The sequence below is a fragment of the Hyperolius riggenbachi genome, chromosome 2 (genome assembly GCF_040937935.1).
Source record: "Hyperolius riggenbachi isolate aHypRig1 chromosome 2, aHypRig1.pri, whole genome shotgun sequence".
Classification (NCBI taxonomy): Eukaryota; Metazoa; Chordata; class Amphibia; order Anura; family Hyperoliidae; genus Hyperolius; species Hyperolius riggenbachi.
Genome location: NC_090647.1, coordinates 152,143,803 through 152,163,468, shown reverse-complemented (window position 1 = coordinate 152,163,468; position 19,666 = coordinate 152,143,803). Strand labels below are relative to the sequence as shown.

The following is a 19,666-nucleotide window of genomic DNA, read 5'->3' as shown; positions in this document are numbered from 1 at the left end:
AACGTGTAATATGCAGTAATGTCTTCGTGGCATCTCACATGACACCCCGTTGCCATGGAGACAACACTGGAAGCGGCGATTAGCTGAGTGTTAACCCTCTCATCGCCGCTTGCAACTCTGCAGGGAAGGAGGGAGGAAGGAGAGCAATCCGGCCGCTGGGCGGCCCAAATTACCAGCGCATATGGGCCAAATATGGCCCGTGGTCTGTAACTTGCCCAGCGCTGCTCTAAAGAGAACAGGGATGCTCACAAATTCGAATGAAATTCGAATAGGGTTATTCGAATTTCATCCTGCTAAATTCAGCACCTGTGCGGGTGGGCGAGGTGGGGGGTTAATCTTACCCATCAGCCGTCTGCTTCGCTCGTCCCTCGGCACCTCCCACGCTGCGTTCCAATCCGGCGGTCACGTGATTGCAAACACTTCCGCCTGCCGGGTTGAAGGAGGAAGTGTATAGTCACGGGACGCCGGATTGGAACACAGCGTGGGAGGCGCCGAGGGACGAGCGAAGCAGACGGCTGATGGGTAAGATTAACCCCCCACCTCGCCCACCCGCACAGGTGCTGCAATTATCAGGATGAAATTCAAATAACCCTATTCGAATTTCATCCGAATTAGAATTTGTGAGCATCCCTGAAAGAGAGCTTGCAGCTTGACAAAGAAGGGATCCTCCGAAACACTGTGGCTGTAGCCGACATCAAGGCCACTCTCACGTCTGATTCTAATTGCACGTCATCTTACTAATAAAGAGCCATAATTCTGTGCAGTGCTGCTGATTTTTTTGTTGTTTTATTATTTCAAGGCAGTAAATTCAAATGCATTTTACAATGTGTAAAAAAGCCCTTGGCTGCTGTTATAATCTGAATACAATATCACTATAACCCTTATCTTTTAAATCTACCAACAACTTATTTCTCCATAGTGACCAAGCATACTCAGACCTTCAACGATGTTTTGAATCTGACTCATAATCTAGGAAAAATAACCCCAGTTCTTAGTGAAAGTATTTTGATGTGCGAGTCTTCATTCTGTTTATGTCTAATTATCTAGGACAAGGTATGGAATGAGAAACTGTAGTCACCTGTATGCGGTCTGGTACTCCAGTGCTGTCCATGCGACTGGCTACATTCACAGTGTTTCCCCAGATATCATACTGGGGTTTACGGGCTCCAATGACCCCAGCAACAACAGGTCCAATGTTAAGCCCTGCAACAAGGTACATACCAGAAAATATTACAGTCAGTTACTAAACGCAGTCATAACACAGAAGTCTAAAATACATACCACATAAAACTCTGAAGGAATACCTAGAAAAAAATGGTACAGAGACCCAATTTGAACACCCAATTATCAATTGAGAGTAAAAAACCATTGGAATACTGTTCAAGTAAACCAGGGATGCCCAGCTCCAGTCCATGTCCAGCTCTATATCCATGCCAGGACCCAGCCTTTCTTCATTCAGTCCCATCAATAAAATTGAGCTGTGACAAAAATGTGCGAGGATCTCGGCCCTTGAGGACTGAAGTTTGGCATCCCTGAAGTAAACGAAAAAACATCCAATGGCCTTATATTCAATAAAATGTCATTTTTATTTAAACATTATGAAAAGTTTTTTTTTTAAATAATGCAAGACCCACCCTAATGTACACATGAAGTGGCCAAGATTGAGCCAAAAGTCAAAAAAGTTCAGGAACTATGTATATGTTCATATACCAATGTCTCGCTCTGCGACAATTATGCCACAGACAAGTAACAATTGACAGTTCTGTACCAATAGAAGATTAATGGGCTGCAGAAACTCCATTTTAAAAGATCGAGAGTCAATCTCCATCTATGATATCAATTACTGCAATTCCAAGAATTGATCAATTTACAAGCTGACATAAAAAAAGAGATACAAGTGTCCATAAGCTGTTTCCATAGATCCATATAGAGACATGCTTCAAGCAAATATACTGTGACAAAGACCAAACGAGAAAATAGCTGCCAATATAAAGTCCATGCAGCAATATCACGCTTTCACTGATGTATTAAACTTAGTAAAACATAGAAATAACCAGAGTGATCTCATCCAATTAGTGGATTGATCTTGATATCCCAGTCCATCAGACTCCGGGTATATGTGTTATCATTGTGGATATGATGAGGGCTGATCACCTCCAGATCACAGGGTGGATCATCAATGCACGCTGGTCCCCTCTCCTCCTGCATGCATATCTTGCTGGGTATCACAATGGCCATACAGCCGGGAAAGCTGTGTAAGCCAACTGGTTTCCTCAAGCATGCAGACTTTCTCAAGGCTGTCAAAATGGTTGCTAACACATGGCTTTGTGATAAAAAAAAAAAAACAAAACAATAAATAACCAGGGGATGTCCCGCCTTAGCTAGGATATTATTAATTCAGAGCACCTCTGACATAAATGTCCTCACTTAAGGAGCTTTTCCTTGTAGAAAGCCAGCGTACACGGTGAAACTGGTTGGCCTATACAGCTCTTCCAGGTGTACTGCAACATCATGGCCTTTAGGAGCTTCTGCCACAGCTCATCCCACTCTACCCCTGGACTTGTGTTAGCCACGGCCATTGTGATACCCAGGGATATACACATGCAGGAAGAGATGGGACCAGCGTGGATTGATGGTCCACCTTGCAATCTGAAGGGAATCCCCCCTATGATAGCCCTGAGGATGACACATATACCTGGAGTCTGATGGACTGGGATATCGATATCAATCCACTAATTGGGCGAGATCACTTTGGTTATCTCTAGAACCTACTAGGTTTAACACATAAGATTACAGGTTCCGGGACAAAGCTGCGTTGATCATTAGCACAAAGCTGGGCTCTAATGTTGATTACCCCTCAAGACATGGCAGAACAACACTCACCAATCTTCATCTGGAAGTTATTGAAGGAATGCTCATTTATATACTTCATCTGCTCCATGAGCTTCATTGCGTAGTCTGCCAGGGCGGTGATGTGTGTCTTGCCCTCTTTGTCGTAAGTTGTATCATTTAGGCCTGAGGCTGCCATGTAAGTGCTGCCAATAGTCTTGATCTTCTCTAGCTGCCGGAACTTTTCTTCACTGATGATCTGTTGTGGGCAGAGAATATATTAGAACTTGAATCACCAAATTAGAAAATAAAAGATTTTTAAAATATACTATGTGTATGGCAAGTCTATAAATGGCTCCACTAGATGTTACTTATGACACCTGGCCAAGTTTCCTCTATGCCTTTCTGATGCCATATCTTAAGATTAAAGTGCACACATACATTAACACATACATTTTTACGCATTACTGGTTCAATGCGTAAAAATGTACGCATTGAACCAGTATTGCATAAAAATGTATGTGTTAATGTTCCTGCACTAGCGGGAATGCGTAAAAATGTATGCAATGCGGCCCGCCGACCTCCGAGGTCGGCAAGCTGCCAGCGGGGCACTGGAGCAGCAGTGAGTGACTATGAGGGCACAGGATGGCTGCATGGGGCTGGTAGAAGCCCCAGGTAAGTGAAACTCATTTTTTTATTTTGCTTGAACCTTCCCTTTAACTGTCTCTCAGAGGGGCTCGCAATCTAATCCCTACCATAGTCATGTGTCTATGTATGTATTGTGTAGTCTATCATAGTCTAGGGCCAATTTGGAGGAAGCCAATTATCTTATCTGTATGCTTTTGGGATGTGGAAGAAAATCCAGACAGACACCGGAAAAACATACAGACTCCATGCAGATAGTGTCCTGGCTGGAAAATAAACTAGGGACCCAGCGTTGCAACTTGCAAGGTGAGAGTGCTGTCCACTATGCTACCGTGCCGCCCACCTGTCTGTTGGCAAAGCAAGTACAAGTGATACTGACAAAAGTGCAAATGCTTGAAAACAAAACAGAGAGGGGGCAGGGAGGGGTTCTCTGCTCAATATTTTGTTGTAGCTATTCACTTGCAATATTGTAAACCAGTGACCATTTCTGAATGAGATACAGTGGGTTGCAAAAGTATTCGGCCCCCTTGAAGTTTTCCACATTTTGTCACATTACTGCCACAAGCATGCATCAATTTTATTGGAATTCCACGTGAAAGACCAATACAAAGTGGTGTACATGTGAGAAGTGGATCGAAAATCATACATCATTCTGCAAAGTGAGGTGTGCGTAATTATTCAGCCCCCTGAGTCAATACTTTGTAGAACGACCTTTTGCTGCAATTACAGCTGCCAGTGTTTTAGGGTATGTCTCTACCAGCTTTGCATATCTAGAGACTGAAATCCTTGCCCATTCTTCTTTGCAAAACAGCTCCAGCTCAGTCAGAATAGATGGACAGCGTTAGTGAACAGCAGTTTTCAGATCTTGCCACAGATTCTCGATTGGATTTAGATCTGGACTTTGACTGGGCCATTCTAACACATAGATATGTTTTGTTGTAAACCATTCCATTGTTGCCCTGGCTTTATGTTTAGGGTCATTGTCCTGCTGGAAGGTGAACCTCCGCCCCAGTTTCAAGTCTTTTGCAGACTCCAAGAGGTTTTCTTCCAAGATTGCCCTGTATTTGGCTCCATCCATCTTCTCATCAACTCTGACCAGCTTCCCTGTCCCTGCTGAAGAGAAGCACCCCCCGAGCATGATGCTGCCACCACCATATTTGACAGTGGGGATGGTGTGTTCAGAGTGATGTGCAGTGTTAGTTTTCTGCCACACATAGCGTTTTGCATTTTGGCCAAAAAGTTCAATTTTGGTCTCATCTGACCAGAGCACCTTCTATCACATGGTTGCTGTGTCCCCCACATGGCTTGTGGCAAACTGCAAACGGGACTTCTTATGCTTTCTGTTAACAATGCCTTTCTTCTTGCCACTCTTCCATAAAGGCCAACGTTGTACAGTGCATGACTAATAGTTGTCCTATGGACAGAGTCTCCCACCTGAGCTGTAGATCTCTGCAGCTCGTCCAGAGTCACCATGGGCCTCTTAAATGCATTTCTGATCAGCGCTCTCCTTGTTTGGCCTGTGAGTTTAGGTGGACGGCCTTGTCTTGGTTGGTTTACAGTTGTTCCATACTCCTTCCATTTCTGAATGATCGCTTGAACAGTGCTCCGTGGGATGTTCAAGGCTTTGGAAATCTTTTTGTAGCCTAAGCCTGCTTTAAATTTCTCAATAACTTTATCCCTGACCTGTCTGGTGTGTTCTTTGTACTTCATGGTGTTGTTGCTCCCAATATTCTCTCAGACAACCTCTGAGGCCGTCACAGAGCAGCTGTATTTGTACTGACAGATTACACATAGGTGCACTCTATTTAGTCATTAGCACTCATCAGGCAATGTCTATGGGCAACTGACTGCACGCAGACCAAAGGGGGCTGAATAATTATGCACACACCACTTTGCAGTTATTGATTTGTAAAAAATGTTTGGAATCATGTGCGATTTTCATTCCTCTTCTCATGTGTACACCACTTTGTATTGGTCTTTCATGTAGAATTCCAATAAAATTGATTCATGTTTGTGGCAGTAATATGACAAAATGTGAAAAACTTCAAGGGGGGGCCAAATACTTTTGCAACCCACTGTATACAAGAATGTTTCCATAATTTTGCACCTCAAACAATACGTCAATTCACACACAGTGGGGTTTGGAAGGACACAGAGAGGACAGGCTCCCTTTGAGCTGATGAAAAAAAGTTTATGAAGCAGCAAATCCCTAGAACATCATCTGCTCCGCCCTCCTCTCTGTGCTCTGTAAATTATGCTGATGGCTACTTTAGCAGCATCCAAATATCTTTATGATGAAGAAAGCTTAACAAATGTGGTTTTGTGTGATTTAGGGCAAAACCAATTAAGCATTTTGTTCTACGGTAGCTTCAAGTTTAGGAGACATGTCAATCAGAGATTCATTTGTCACATATCAACACACACTGGCTCAACATGCCTCACAGCCAAGCGTTTAATCCGGAATTAAGAGGTTGCCTGAATAAAAATTAACATGGACCTGACATGAGCAAATAAATCAACGTTCACATTTTTCAAGTTAGATTCTGAGCTCCCTCGAGGGGCAGGGAGTCATGTGATTAGGTCGGCATTCTGGGTAAACCACTGGAGAAAATATTTTAGTGCTACATAAATATATAGGGTAAATGGGTTTTAAAAAAAGCGTTTTAAAGGACATCCTACGTGAAAAAAAACTGATAAGAAAAACAATTATATCTATCCTCCTCCTCCTAAAAATGTCATTTTAAGATATCCCACCGTTTTATTTTATATTTAAAACTAGTTTTTAAGTTTTGACTGTTTCATTGTCTCTGCTTGATGACACCTTCATTGAAGTATGCCAGAGCTCAAATATATGAATTATTGAACCTTTATATCTCTTTCCTGCTCTCAGAAGCCATTTTCTGACAGGTAAGTGTTATTCTAGTGTTAGTGTTATGCTATAGTCTAACCCAGTCCAACTCGGTCCCGACCCAGATAGAAACGGTCACTTCCATACCTGATGTGTAACTCTTTCAGGCAGAGAAAAAAAAAAAGGAACACAGCCTAGTTATTCGTGTGCTTGGCACTGTACATACACATGTCTATGTCATTTCACCTCAGTTGTCCTTTAAAGGACAAATGATGTGAGAATAAATAGGCTGCCATATTTAATTCCTTTCAAACACATCCAGTTGCCTGGCAGCCCTGCTGGTTTATTTGGCTGCAGTAGTGTCCGAATAACACCAGACAAGCATGCAGCTAATCTTTCAGATTTGATAATAATGGGATCTATTCACAAAAAAACTTCTCATAAATGACTTATTTATCATAAAATAACCTTTCAGCAATTTACAAACAAAACAAGCACTCAAAGTAAGTTGTTCCTGATTAACTTCATTCCAATATTACTTTTCTTCCCTTAATTATTTTACATTTTTGCTCTTTGGGAGCATAAAAAGTGACATAGATAAGGTGAAAACGGGAAAACAGGTAAACAGAGCTTTGTGAATCCTGCCAAATGTCAGAAACAGCTGATCTGCTGCATGCTTGTTTAAGGTCTATGTCTAAATGTATTAGAGGCAGAAGGTCATCACAACTGCCAGGCAACTGGTATTGCTTAAAAGGAAATCAATATGGCAGCCTCCAGATCCCTCTTGTTACAGTCATCCTTTAAGCATGTTTATGTGACGTTTCCAAAGAAATAAGGCTGAATAAAATCCTTAGTTACTAAAACCAACTGCAAACACCTGGGTACACATAAAAGAAAACTTACTTCACCAAAATGAAGTTTTGAAGTTACCAACAGTGATCAGCAAAATTTAATTTGATCAAAATTTCTCCTAGCAAGCCAGTTTCCATTGACATAAGAAGTGGAATCCATCTAACATAAAAGCCAATATCTGCTGCCCAATTAGCTGGCAGTTAGTTAACCTAGCTGGTGGCTGGTTAATCAACAGTCATTGGCTCTGATTTGCCATCTCTGCTTCCACTTCCTGGGTCTGTAGGTGGTGAATCATCTAATTTAAAGAGACACTGAAGCGGAAAAAAATTATGATATAATGAATTGGTTGTGTAGTACAGCTAAGAAATAAAGCATTAGGAGCAGAGACATACGGTAAGTCTAATATTTGTTTCCAGTACAGGAAGAGTTAAGAAACTCCAGTTATCTATGCAAATAGCCATTGAGATCTGGGAGGAGAGCTCTGACTTCTGATTAGGTTATCTCAGCTGTATTGTGTTTTTCTTTTGCAGAGAACAGTTCAGGACAGGTCAAAAGTTCACTGCCTGTTCTGCAAAATGCTTTTAGAATGCTGAGTAATGTGTAAACTGCAAATATTAGAGAATGATGCAATGTTATAAAAAAGCTATACAACTGAAAATAAAAATATAAGAATTTTTTTTTTGCTACCAATGTTCTAGTAATTACCCCTACTACACAACCAATTCATGATGATATAATTTTTTTTATCGCTTTCATGTCTCTTTAAGAAGCTAATTAATGTGATGTTTTGGTTGATGAATGGAACAGTTTAGGCTACCCACATTTACGGCATTAAGCCCTCTTGACAAGATAATAAATGACAAGCTTGTCGTCACATGCTAAAACTGCAGTCAATCTACAACAATCAAGTGATTGACTGAAGAAACTGAAAATATTTTGGATTGAGCTTTAAAACAAAGATACACTTTCAAGACAATGTGTGAATCTACCTCATCAAAGTCGGCAATGATCTCGTTGAGTAAGCGCAGGCACTCCACTCCTTCATTGTTGGCCTCAAGCTCAACGTAGAATTCAGAAAAATTACTGATTGAAGCAAACATGACACATACACATTCACAGGACTGGTAATACAGTTCATCATTTCTATGCTCTCGTGCCAGGAAGTGAGCTGCAACATCTTTGGGGAGGATATTGTGCAAGAGACGCCGGTTGTAAGCTTGCAATTCCTCCATTTCCTCCTTCTCTCCGGTTGCCTATTTGGAAGGATAAGAAAACATTAAATGCCAAAAAGTTAGAACTATAAATTCTGCTCTTCTTCCCATACCCTCTAACAACTAAATTTAGGAACTATGAATAAAGGTCTGATTTTGTAAGCAATAAGGTCACTTGCATGGATTAGGTTTGATTAGGTGGTATATGGCTCCTTAGATGGTGATAAACACACGGGCCATTAAGGTTCATTATTTGAGGTATGATCTCGTGTTAGCTATGGAGCAGATCTGCAGACAAAGCAACAATAATGGATTCAGGTAATCCGTTTAATGATTAACTGAACATATTTGATGTAGAAACTGTTTCAAAGGTTTTCCAGTGAGTTCTGGTACACCATGAGCTTGCTAGTTAGTCTGTACCTCTGGGCGTTTCAAGTCCTACTCCATAGAGCCACGTTAATCCATGCCATGCACTGATGAGGATCAATCAGTCCGAAACAGTCTGTATGCATGTTGGATTATTATGGCTCTGTACAAATAAGTTAACACATTATTGCATCCCAGCAGATTTGGAGGTGTGTTTAGCTTCTAAGGGCAACAATGGTTGATTAGCATATTCCAGCAATGATGCACTGGGAGACATCTTGAGCTCACTCCAAGCTGAATATTGGCAAATACTTTGTTTTAAGAACGCAAACTTTTGTTTTCAAAAGTTTTCAAGAAAACTAAGGACAGTTACGGTAGTCTTTAAAGGTATTAGCTAAATAAACTTTTGTTGGTTTAATTTCTATATTATTTTCCTATAAAATCAACAATTAAATCAAGTCCTCATGTCTAACCACCTTTTACTATTTATGAGCAACTATGAATAGTTTTACTGTGTAGCGGCACCTCATCACAAAATACCTGTATGAATCAGGAACAATTTCTAAGTGACTTGTCAATTGGAGCCATGTTTGCTGACAAAAATAAAGGACAACATCTGCAAGTCCCTATACAATGGGACTTGGGAGGGTGGGATCTTTTGGGAGAAGAGGTTTGTAGGTTATCGGTTTCATCCATGATTAAGTAATGATTGAATTATTTATAGATGTAGAATTACCTTCATTAGGGAGGACTCAACTTTGTGGTCTATGACAGAAACTCTGCCAATCCGTAAAATAGCTCATTTTTTTTAAAATAAAGAAAAAAATATTTTTCTAACAAAATGAATAATTAAATTAGAGGACAGTTATGTGAAAGAATTTGGGGTGGTGGAGAGCTGATGAATGCTGATAGTGATTTGGGGGGTTACCTGGGAATGCTATCCAAGATTGGGGGCCACCTGTAATTGCTGAAAGGGACTGAACCTACTGGCATGGATTGGATAGCCTCCTGTTACTGCTGATGGGGATTGGGGGTCTGTCTGTGACTGCTGACAGGGATGGAGGGCCGACTGTGAGTGTTCACAAGGATTGGGGGGCTGTCTGTGACTGCTGGCAGGGATTGGAGGGCCGACTGACTGCTGACAGGGATTGGAGGGCCGCCTGCGACTGCTGGCAGGGATTGGAGGGCCGCCTGCGACTGCTGGCAGGGATTGGAGGGCCGCCTGCGACTGCTGGCAGGGATTGGAGGGCCGCCTGCGACTGCTGGCAGGGATTGGAGGGCCGCCTGCGACTGCTGGCAGGGATTGGAGGGCCGCCTGCGACTGCTGGCAGGGATTGGAGGGCCGCCTGCGACTGCTGGCAGGGATTGGAGGGCCGCCTGCGACTGCTGGCAGGGATTGGAGGGCCGCCTGCGACTGCTGGCAGGGATTGGAGGGCCGCCTGCGACTGCTGGCAGGGATTGGAGGGCCGCCTGCGACTGCTGGCAGGGATTGGAGGGCCGCCTGTGACTGCTGGCAGGGATTGGAGGGTCGCCTGTTAATGCAGACAGGGATTGGAGGGTCGCCTGTTAATGCAGACAGGGATTGGAGGGTCGCCTGTTAATGCAGACAGGGATTGGAGGGCCGCCTGTTAATGCTGGCAGGGATTGGAGGGCCGCCTGTTAATGCTGACAGGGATTTGAGGGCCGCCTGTTAATGCTGGCAGGGATTGGAGGGTCACCTATTAATGCTGACATGGATTTGAGGGCCGCCTGTTAATGCTGACAGGGATTGGAGGGCCGTCTATGACTGCTGGCAGGGATTGGATGGCCACCTGTTACTGCTGATGGGGATTGGGGGTCCGTCTGACTGCTGGCAGGGATTGGATGTTCGTCTGTTATTGCTGGTAGGGATTGGAGGGCTGCCTGTTACTGCTGACAGGGATTGGAGGGCTGCCTGTTACTGCTGACAGGGATTGGAGGGCTGCCTGTTACTGCTGACAGGGATTTGAGGGCCGCTTGTGACTGCTGGCAGGGATTGGAGGGCTGCCTGTTACTGCTGGCAGGGATTGGAGGGCTGCCTGTTACTGCTGGCAGGGATTGGAGGGCTGCCTGTTACTGCTGGCAGGGATTGGAGGGCTGCCTGTTACTGCTGGCAGGGATTGGAGGGCTGCCTGTTACTGCTGGCAGGGATTGGAGGGCCGCCTGTTACTGCTGGCAGGGATTGGAGGGCCGCCTGTTACTGCTGACAGGGATTGGAGGGCCGCCTTTGACTGCTGGCAGGGATTGGATGGCCACCTGTTACTGCTGATGGGGATTGGGGGTCCGTCTGTGACTGCTGGCAGGAAATGGAGGGCCGCCTGTGACTGCTGATGGGGATTGGGGGTCCGTCTGTGACTGCTGGCAGGGATTGGAGGTTCGTCTGTTACTGCTGGCAGGGATTGGAGGGTCGCCTGTTAATGCAGACAGGGATTGGAGGGCTGCCTGTTAATGCTGGCAGGGATTGGAGGGCCGCCTGTTAATGCTGGCAGGGATTTGAGGGCCGCCTGTTAATGCTGGCAGGGATTGGAGGGCTGCCTGTTACTGCTGACAAGGATTTGAGGGCCGCCTGCGACTGCTGGCAGGGATTGGAGGGCCGCCTGCGACTGCTGGCAGGGATTGGAGGGCCGCCTGCGACCGCTGGCAGGGATTGGAGGGCCGCCTGCGACCGCTGGCAGGGATTGGAGGGCCGCCTGCGACCGCTGGCAGGGATTGGAGGGCCGCCTGTGACCGCTGGCAGGGATTGGAGGGCCGCCTGCGACTGCTGGCAGGGATTGGAGGGCCGCCTGCGACTGCTGGCAGGGATTGGAGGGCCGCCTGTGACTGCTGGCAGGGATTGGAGGGTCGCCTGTGACTGCTGGCAGGGATTGGAGGGTCGCCTGTGACTGCTGGCAGGGATTGGAGGGTCGCCTGTTAATGCAGACAGGGATTGGAGGGCCGCCTGTTAATGCTGGCAGGGATTGGAGGGCCGCCTGTTAATGCTGACAGGGATTTGAGGGCCGCCTGTTAATGCTGGCAGGGATTGGAGGGCCACCTATTAATGCTGACATGGATTTGAGGGCCGCCTGTTAATGCTGACAGGGATTGGAGGGCTGCCTGTTACTGCTGACAGGGATTGGAGGGCTGCCTGTTACTGCTGACAAGGATTTGAGGGCCGCCTGCGACTGCTGGCAGGGATTGGAGGGCCGCCTGCGACTGCTGGCAGGGATTGGAGGGCCGCCTGCGACCGCTGGCAGGGATTGGAGGGCCGCCTGCGACCGCTGGCAGGGATTGGAGGGCCGCCTGCGACCGCTGGCAGGGATTGGAGGGCCGCCTGCGACTGCTGGCAGGGATTGGAGGGCCGCCTGTGACTGCTGGCAGGGATTGGAGGGTCGCCTGTGACTGCTGGCAGGGATTGGAGGGTCGCCTGTGACTGCTGGCAGGGATTGGACGGCCGCCTGTTAATGCTGACAGGGATTGGAGGGCCGTCTGTGACTGCTGGCAGGGATTGGATGGCCACCGGTTACTGCTGATGGGGATTGGGGGTCCCGTCTGTGACTGCTGGCAGGAAATGGAGGGTCGCCTGTGACTGCTGATGGGGATTGGGGGTCCGTCTGTGACTGCTGGCAGGGATTGGATGTTCGTCTGTTATTGCTGGTAGGGATTGGAGGGCTGCCTGTTACTGCTGGCAGGGATTGGAGGACTGCCTGTTACTGCTGGCAGGGATTGGAGGGCTGCCTGTTACTGCTGGCAGGGATTGGAGGACCGCCTGTTACTGCTGGCAGGGATTGGAGGGCCGCCTGTTATTGCTGGCAGGGATTGAAGGGCCGCCTGTTACTGCTGGCAGGGATTGGAGGGCCGCCTGTTACTGCTGGCAGGGATTGGAGGTCAGTGTCATCTTGGGATATGCATGTGCCATCAGGGAAGAGGAAATTCACTAGTGGAATAACCTGCTCATTCAGTATATTCAGGTAGTCAGCTGACCTCATTCTTTTGGAAACATAATCCTCTATGCAGTAATTATGCTATGTAAGTTTCTTACCTATGTGCTTTGTTGAAGCCAGATGGTGACCTTTTTTGTACAAAATTGCATGAAAATCTTGCCTTAACTATTGAGATTAATCAAAATATACATTCACTTAACATAGTGTAGTGTCTAATTGGCTGGCTTTAAAATGTACTATCTTTTTCATGTCCTATTTATTGAGAATTAACATTTCACTCTGTTTTACTGTAGAGGAGACTTTTTTTTTTAAATTACTAATTCCAGACATCTGCCACTCCTTTTGTTGATTTCAGGGATACACCCTACAGACCTGTGTTTGCTGTACAAGAAGACTGGTGCTAGGGATGTTTTTAATACAATCTGGCAGCATTGAACACATGTTTACAATCTGTAAAGTTGCTAGTTTGCTGCTTTGTGAAAATGAGATTCTTATGATCACAACCCTGCTAAATACTGCAAATATGTACATATGCCCTAAAGAAAGACTTTATTGCATTATGATCACACAAGCAGTTTGATGATTTTATCTTTGTTACCTTTGGCAAAACACATCTTTCCTGTCTGTTCTCATTCACCCCATGGCCTTAGTTCAATAAGCTTTATCAAACAATTTATCAAACGTTTGATAATTTTCCTCATGGGTAAAATCTAATTTTGAATTCACTAAGGTGTTACAGATTTATTGAACGTTTTATCGATAAAATGTTCAATACATCTATAACACCTTAGTGAATTCAAAATTAAATTTTACCCATGAGGTCATTTATCAAACGTTTGATAAAGTGTTTGATAAAACTTAGTGAAATGAGGTCCACGTGGGGAATAAGGTTTGTACAAATTTGGTTTTTTCTTGTTTACCAAAACCAATACAAATCTTTGAAACTAAATAGCCTTGTATACAGGTTTTGCTTGATGCATACATGTTATCTCCTTGTGGTGAAGGAAACAAAAATACAGATGATCATCACGGCTGGATAGGGCACCAGGAAGCAAGGGGCAGGCAGTGGGCTGGCACACTAAAGCAGTTTAACTGCCTAACATGTAAACCGCAGCAGTCACAAACCCAGTCCATGACTGCCTTGCTTCCACAGGGGTGAGCAGTGGAGCACTGGTCCTGTGCTCCCCCCATCCAAAAGCCTCCCTCTAAAGACATAGTTGGTCACAGTGGGCCTTGGGCGGTAAAATGTCCAAATCCTTACCTGATGATCAATAGGCTGCTGATTTTCCATGTTTATGGCAAAAGGCAGGCAGCTTGGGCCTCATCCAAACAAATGATGTACTTCTAGAATTTGGCTGGCTCTATTTCAAGGACAACTGACCTGAGAGGGCTATGGTGGCTGCCATATTCACTACCATTCAAACAATACTAATTGCCTGGGAGTCCTGCTGATCTGTTTGGCTGCACTAGTGTCTGAATTACACACCTGAATCAAGCGTGCAGCTAATCCAGTCAGACTTCAGTCAAACATCTGATTTGCATGCTTGTTCAGGGTCTATGGCTAAAAGTATTAGAGGCAGTGGATCAGGACGACAGCCATTGAATGTGCATCGTTTAAAAGGAAACAACTATGGCAACCTCCATATCCCTCTCAGGTTAGTTGCCTTTTATTTGTAACAAGCTCAAAAAGCACCCTAATCTTCAACTTTCTTTGGTAACCACTAAAGTTGAAGTCTATTCAACAATAGCCCAGTGTGCACTAACTAGGCAACTAGAACAACGGAGCACATTAAAGAGGAGCTGTTAGGTATAGGGTCTCAGAGAAAATAAACACATATCAGTAGCTAAATATTGGCTGTACTTACATTACATATGAATTTCACTGTCCACGTTTGGATTTCACAGAATCTTTATATAGTATTTGCAGAGAATGATGCTCCTGACAGCTCATGGCAGGTTCCATGTTTGTCTGTCTCCTATGAAGCCAAATGTGTCGTCATGTCCTGCCTGCTTCCTGATGATTCACTCACACAAAAGATCGGTAATGTAAAACACTACTGTGCAGTGAATATTAATTAGCCATGTGGCTAGGAACAATAGCGGACTCCTGCAGTATACTCTGCCGTGAGTTTTTTCAGTGCTGTGGGCTGCTGCTTTTGTAACACGAGCCCTGTAACTTATCACTAGCAGCTCGAGGGGAGGGCCCCAGAATGCTTTGCTGTATGGTATGCGGCTCTCGGATTCTTAAGAGCTTGGGTCTAACATCCTTGCAGTTCAGCACACATCAAAACTAAGAGAGATTTTTAACTTCAGTATTGCCTTTTTGGCTTCCTTCTAAACTGTTTAACACAGGAGAATAGAGGTTTAAATTAGCTTTTGCAGCCTGACAGTTACTCTTTAAGGATCACCGATATCAACTATGCCCTCCAGTGAGGGCCCATTCACACTAGAAGCGCTTTTCTGAGCGTTTTTAAAATCGTTCCCATCCACTCGCGGTAAAAACCGTGGAAAAATCGTGACGATGTTGTGTACCTTAAAATTGTGGTGATATTTCAGCAATTTGAATGAAAGTGGATGGGAGCGATTTTAAAAATCGCTAATCAATCGCAAAACGCTCAGAAAAGCGCTTCTAGTGTAAATGGGCCCTTACAGAGGTATTTGGTAGTCATATCATCGGTTATCCTCATGGAAGCCCCATTAGTTTAGCTCAGTGATGGCTAACCTTGGCACTCCAACTGTGACAAAACTACAAAACCCATCATGCCTCTGCCTCCCCATGTTATGCTTAGAGCTGCCAGAGTATTGCAATGCCTCATGGGACTTGTAGTTCCACCACAGCTGGAGTGCCAAGGTTAGCCATCGCTGGCTTAGCTAGTGTATACAGTGTATCATAAAGCAATGCACAAATGGGATGATGACGATGCCACATGCTTTTACAAGTAAATCTCTATTTCAGGAACATTATTGGACCAGTTTTCTAGATTTGGTAATTATATTTATTTGTTAAACATTCACATGTGTACACCTGCTTTCCATACCTGCAGCTTCCACAGGAAATCCAGCCGCGCTGTAGACTCCACCTGCTGAGCATGGAGGTACAGAGCCAACACAAAGACCGTTAAGATGACAGGCGTCATGTACTTGAGAGGTATCTTACTGCCCACAAGACTAGAGAGGAAGGAGCAAGGAAACGGGTTATAGAAGCAGCTTGGTGAACCTTACAGAAGAAAATAATAATAATAATGACAACTCTGATATTTATAATGAATTAAAGCAAAACACAATGGATAACCCTGGAGGCTCCACTCTAATTAAATTATCTTTATTGCACTGAGGTGTTCCAAAGCAGAACTTGAAAGTGCAAGATGGCTACAAAAACAATAAAATTCATCCCCTTATAGCTGTTAACTGCCAAGTGTCCTCAAGGGACTTTATAGAGAAAAACAAATAAATAGGGCCAGTGTGGGACCTGCATGGAAAAATGTTTTTCCTTTGCCAATATACTGGTAGTGGGTATGTCATAAAGACGTGTACAATTGTTATAGCAAAGTTAGCACTTTTATGTTATCACAAGGCATCAATGAAAAAACGTACATAGTTTACTTCCACGCATGCCCTGAGCATCATCATCACAGGCAGTGTAATAGCATAATCTCCAAACATACACTTGTCTGCTGTGAAATATCCACACTAAAATACGCACAGTCTGCATATTAAATTCAACAAAGAGGCTGCCTCCTACACATATAGCTATTTCCCAGTTTTCTCCTGGCATCTCTAATGGCTTACAGTGCAAGTTATGAGCAGTGCGCTAGGCAAAGAGTACCGGTCACATGATTATATCCTTCTCCAATTACGTCCTAACTTTTTATAATGTAGACCTACAAAAGGTACTGCACATCAGGCTACTACAGGCGGTGCAGAATCTCTACTGCCCAGAAATCTTGCTGCATGAGTATTTAGTCACACAGTGGAGCCCCCGTTACGGGTTTTCTGCACCTGAACTAATACAATGATTCGGCATGATGCCTTGATATACCCAACTTGCAGGGTATGTAAGAACATTGTGGCATGGGTTGATTTTGTATGCACTAAAGCCTAAAGGCAAGAAAAGCAAGCTAAAGTGATGTTTACCATTATTGCTCCCAATATATACTGTGCATTTGATCTGAAAGGATTAGTGGTTTTCTCAAAAAAAAATAAGAATTTCATATTTTTTTTGCAGAACACCTGAAATTAACAGTCATCAAGATTTATTTTTGGAGATCACACACACTCTGCTCATATCTGCTTTGTTCTTAAAGCAGCTCTCTAGCTGAAACATCTATTGCCTTGCTGCCTGCCTCGGCTTCCCAATCCTGTATTCAAACATGAAAAAGTAGAAGGTTCTAAAATACATTAAATCTCAGATCAGCAGTGTGGTCACATGACCTAAGCTGGTAATCGGTTATTGTGCTTAGACAGAGAGGCTTCCTATCATAGTCTTCCAAGTCTACCACTAGATCAAACACTCATGGTGCCAGCTTCACCCTCCATTCATTCCAACAGTGGGGGGAATTGACTGGCAATTTGACCATGTCTAATTTCTGTGGCTAGACTAGAAAAGGTAGTGAGTAACAAGCTTAGTTTCACCTCGTCCTCCTGGAGAAGGACTGAGAAAAACACGCAGCTTACCGGACATAGCTTCTGATTGCAAATTTCAGGTAGAACCTTTCTTATACGTCTATTCTTATATTAATAGACCATTAGGCAGTAGAGGGAGGCAGCAGACCAATACATTTTCTTTGTTTTTACAGCAGAGAGGCTTCAAGGCTCAGGGATAGGGCAGTGGAGAGCATGTTTAAACACACTTTGACACAGAAAGAAACCAGATCCTCTGTCACATCATTAGATGTTCCTGAAGAGTAAGCAGATCTCCAATAGTCAAATATGTCCCTTCCAGTAAGATGGTGTATGGATATAAAACATCTACAGGATGGGTTGATTAAAGCCTTGCTAGATACAAAGATCAGGCTCATCTCCAAAATGTTTAAATAAGATTAAATAAGGAAGTGCTAAAGGTAGACAGCCACGCTACAAACAGTAGAAATAACTACACCTTACTTTGATTGATACTTATTGTAAAGCACACATCTTTGTATACACTGTGGCCAGGCTTACCATATATGAACATCAAAGAACCTAGGTGTCTAGCTTTAGTTAGTTCTAGTGACCCCTCCCAAAAATGTTGAAGGCAAAAATGCCAAACAACCTTAAAGAGGAACTTCAGCCTAAACAAACATACTGTCATTAAGTTACATTAGTTATGTTTATTAAATAGATAGGTAATATAATCTCTTACTTGCCCTGCTTTAAAAGAACAGGCAATTGTTTGATTTCATGAGGGGAGCCATCTTTTTGGTTGAAACGAGGTGACGGGGAGCATGAGACACAGTTCCAACTGTCCTGTGTGCTGATCACCCCTCCCAGTTGCTAGGCAACGTGAACAACATAGGAAATCCCATCATGCTTTGCACAGCATCAGGGGAAAAAGCCCAGGCAGTTTTCTTTGATGGGTGGAGCTTAGCTGAAAATGCAGCTAAAAATGATGCTTTGGTAAGAAAAACAAAGTTCTAATGCTGTGAAACTGTTAAAGAAACACCAAGCTTTTTCAGTTCTGCTGAGTAGATTTTTAGTCCGAAGGTTCACTTTACAGAGAACCCGAGGTGGGATTTAATTATGTTACTGAGGCACAGAGGCTGGTTGTGCACACTAAGACCAGCCTCCGTTGCCCCATGTTGTGCCTCCATGTCCCCCCTGCGCGCCGCTATACCCCAGCACGCTGCCAGCACAATGTTTACCTAAGCGCTGTCTGTCAGCGCCGCTCCCCCGCCTCCTTCGCATCGGCGCTACCCGCCCATGTCCCTTCCCTCCAGCTGATAGGAGGGAAGTGACGCGGGCGGGTAGCGCCGATGCGGAGGAGGCGGGGGAGTGGTGCTGACTGACAGCGCATAGGTAAACATTGTGCTGGCGACGCGCTGCGTGTCGCCAGCACTGCGGGGGGTATAGCGGCGCGCAGGGGGGACATGGAGGCACACCATGGGGCAACGGAGGCTGGTCTTAGTGTGCACAACCGGCCTCTGTGCCCCAGTAACATAATTAAATCCCACCTCGGGTTCTCTTTAAGGGCCCATTTCCACTAGCCGCCGTGCGTCCTGGGAGCTGTGCGGCGGCACTTCTTTGCTGTGCCAGTACGCAGCCGAACACCGGAAGCCGTGCCATGCACAGCTATGGGATTAGCTGCCTTCTGCACAGAAAAATGCTGCAATGTCGGCCAAATTGCTGTGGCAAGCGATTCGGACAGCGGCAGCATTATAGCCCATGGCAGAGTTTCCCCGTGAGATTTGCCTGCGGGGAAACTGTGGTTTCGGCCAGATTTCCACTGTAGTGGAAATGGGCCCTCAATCTTCTGAGTTGTCCAAGCGGATTACCCAGTTCTCTTCTCTGTAAACATTTGTTAAAAATGAAATTGAAAACTAGCCTTCTACAACATTCCAAGGCTAAATAGATGACTTTAGGTCATTTTAGCAAATGGTTTAAGTCAACCTGGTTGTGTAAGGTGTCTGCATTTCATAATCTTACACTGTGTAATACTCCTTGTAACATTCCGCCACAGAAATATGGAATAAATGAGAACTATTCATAAAGCATTGACAAGCGGAGTGCCACAACCAAGGATAATCTAGCAGTTGACTTTCTCATTAGCTCAGCCAAGGATTTCCAGTTTGTAAAACTGGGGCCTTTGCTGCTCTCCTGCCCCTCAAAAAAGCCACGTCAAGCTCCTAGAGCCAGCTCTCTATGGGTCACTGTGCTGCTGAAGGCTATGTACAGGGTATCTTTTGTTCATTTGGCAAGTTTGTTTTCTTTTTCCCATAAATATTGACAACCAGTCTCTTTTACTTTAATAAATAATGTAAAAATCCTTCATCTATTTCACC

General features: G+C 44.6%; 1 protein-coding gene and 1 long non-coding RNA gene across 3 annotated transcripts in view; one reads left to right on the top strand and one right to left on the bottom strand.

Annotated features, from left to right (window-relative positions):
- The window catches only part of ADCY6 (adenylate cyclase 6), a 349,764-nt gene that overhangs the window by 8,514 nt on the left and 321,584 nt on the right, over positions 1 to 19,666 (bottom strand). For both annotated transcript variants that reach the window (XM_068267693.1, XM_068267694.1), the window contains exons 19-22: positions 15,728 to 15,857; positions 8,164 to 8,427; positions 2,884 to 3,088; positions 1,079 to 1,203 (exon numbers count right to left, since the gene is read on the bottom strand). In XM_068267693.1, coding sequence (XP_068123794.1) covers positions 1,079 to 1,203; positions 2,884 to 3,088; positions 8,164 to 8,427; positions 15,728 to 15,857 — 724 coding nt within the window. The remainder of the gene's footprint in view (positions 1 to 1,078; positions 1,204 to 2,883; positions 3,089 to 8,163; positions 8,428 to 15,727; positions 15,858 to 19,666) is intronic.
- On the top strand, positions 13,798 to 15,980 carry LOC137545919 (uncharacterized). The gene is made up of 2 exons (XR_011026120.1): positions 13,798 to 14,344; positions 15,734 to 15,980. It is a non-coding gene; the product is annotated as an uncharacterized lncRNA (long non-coding RNA).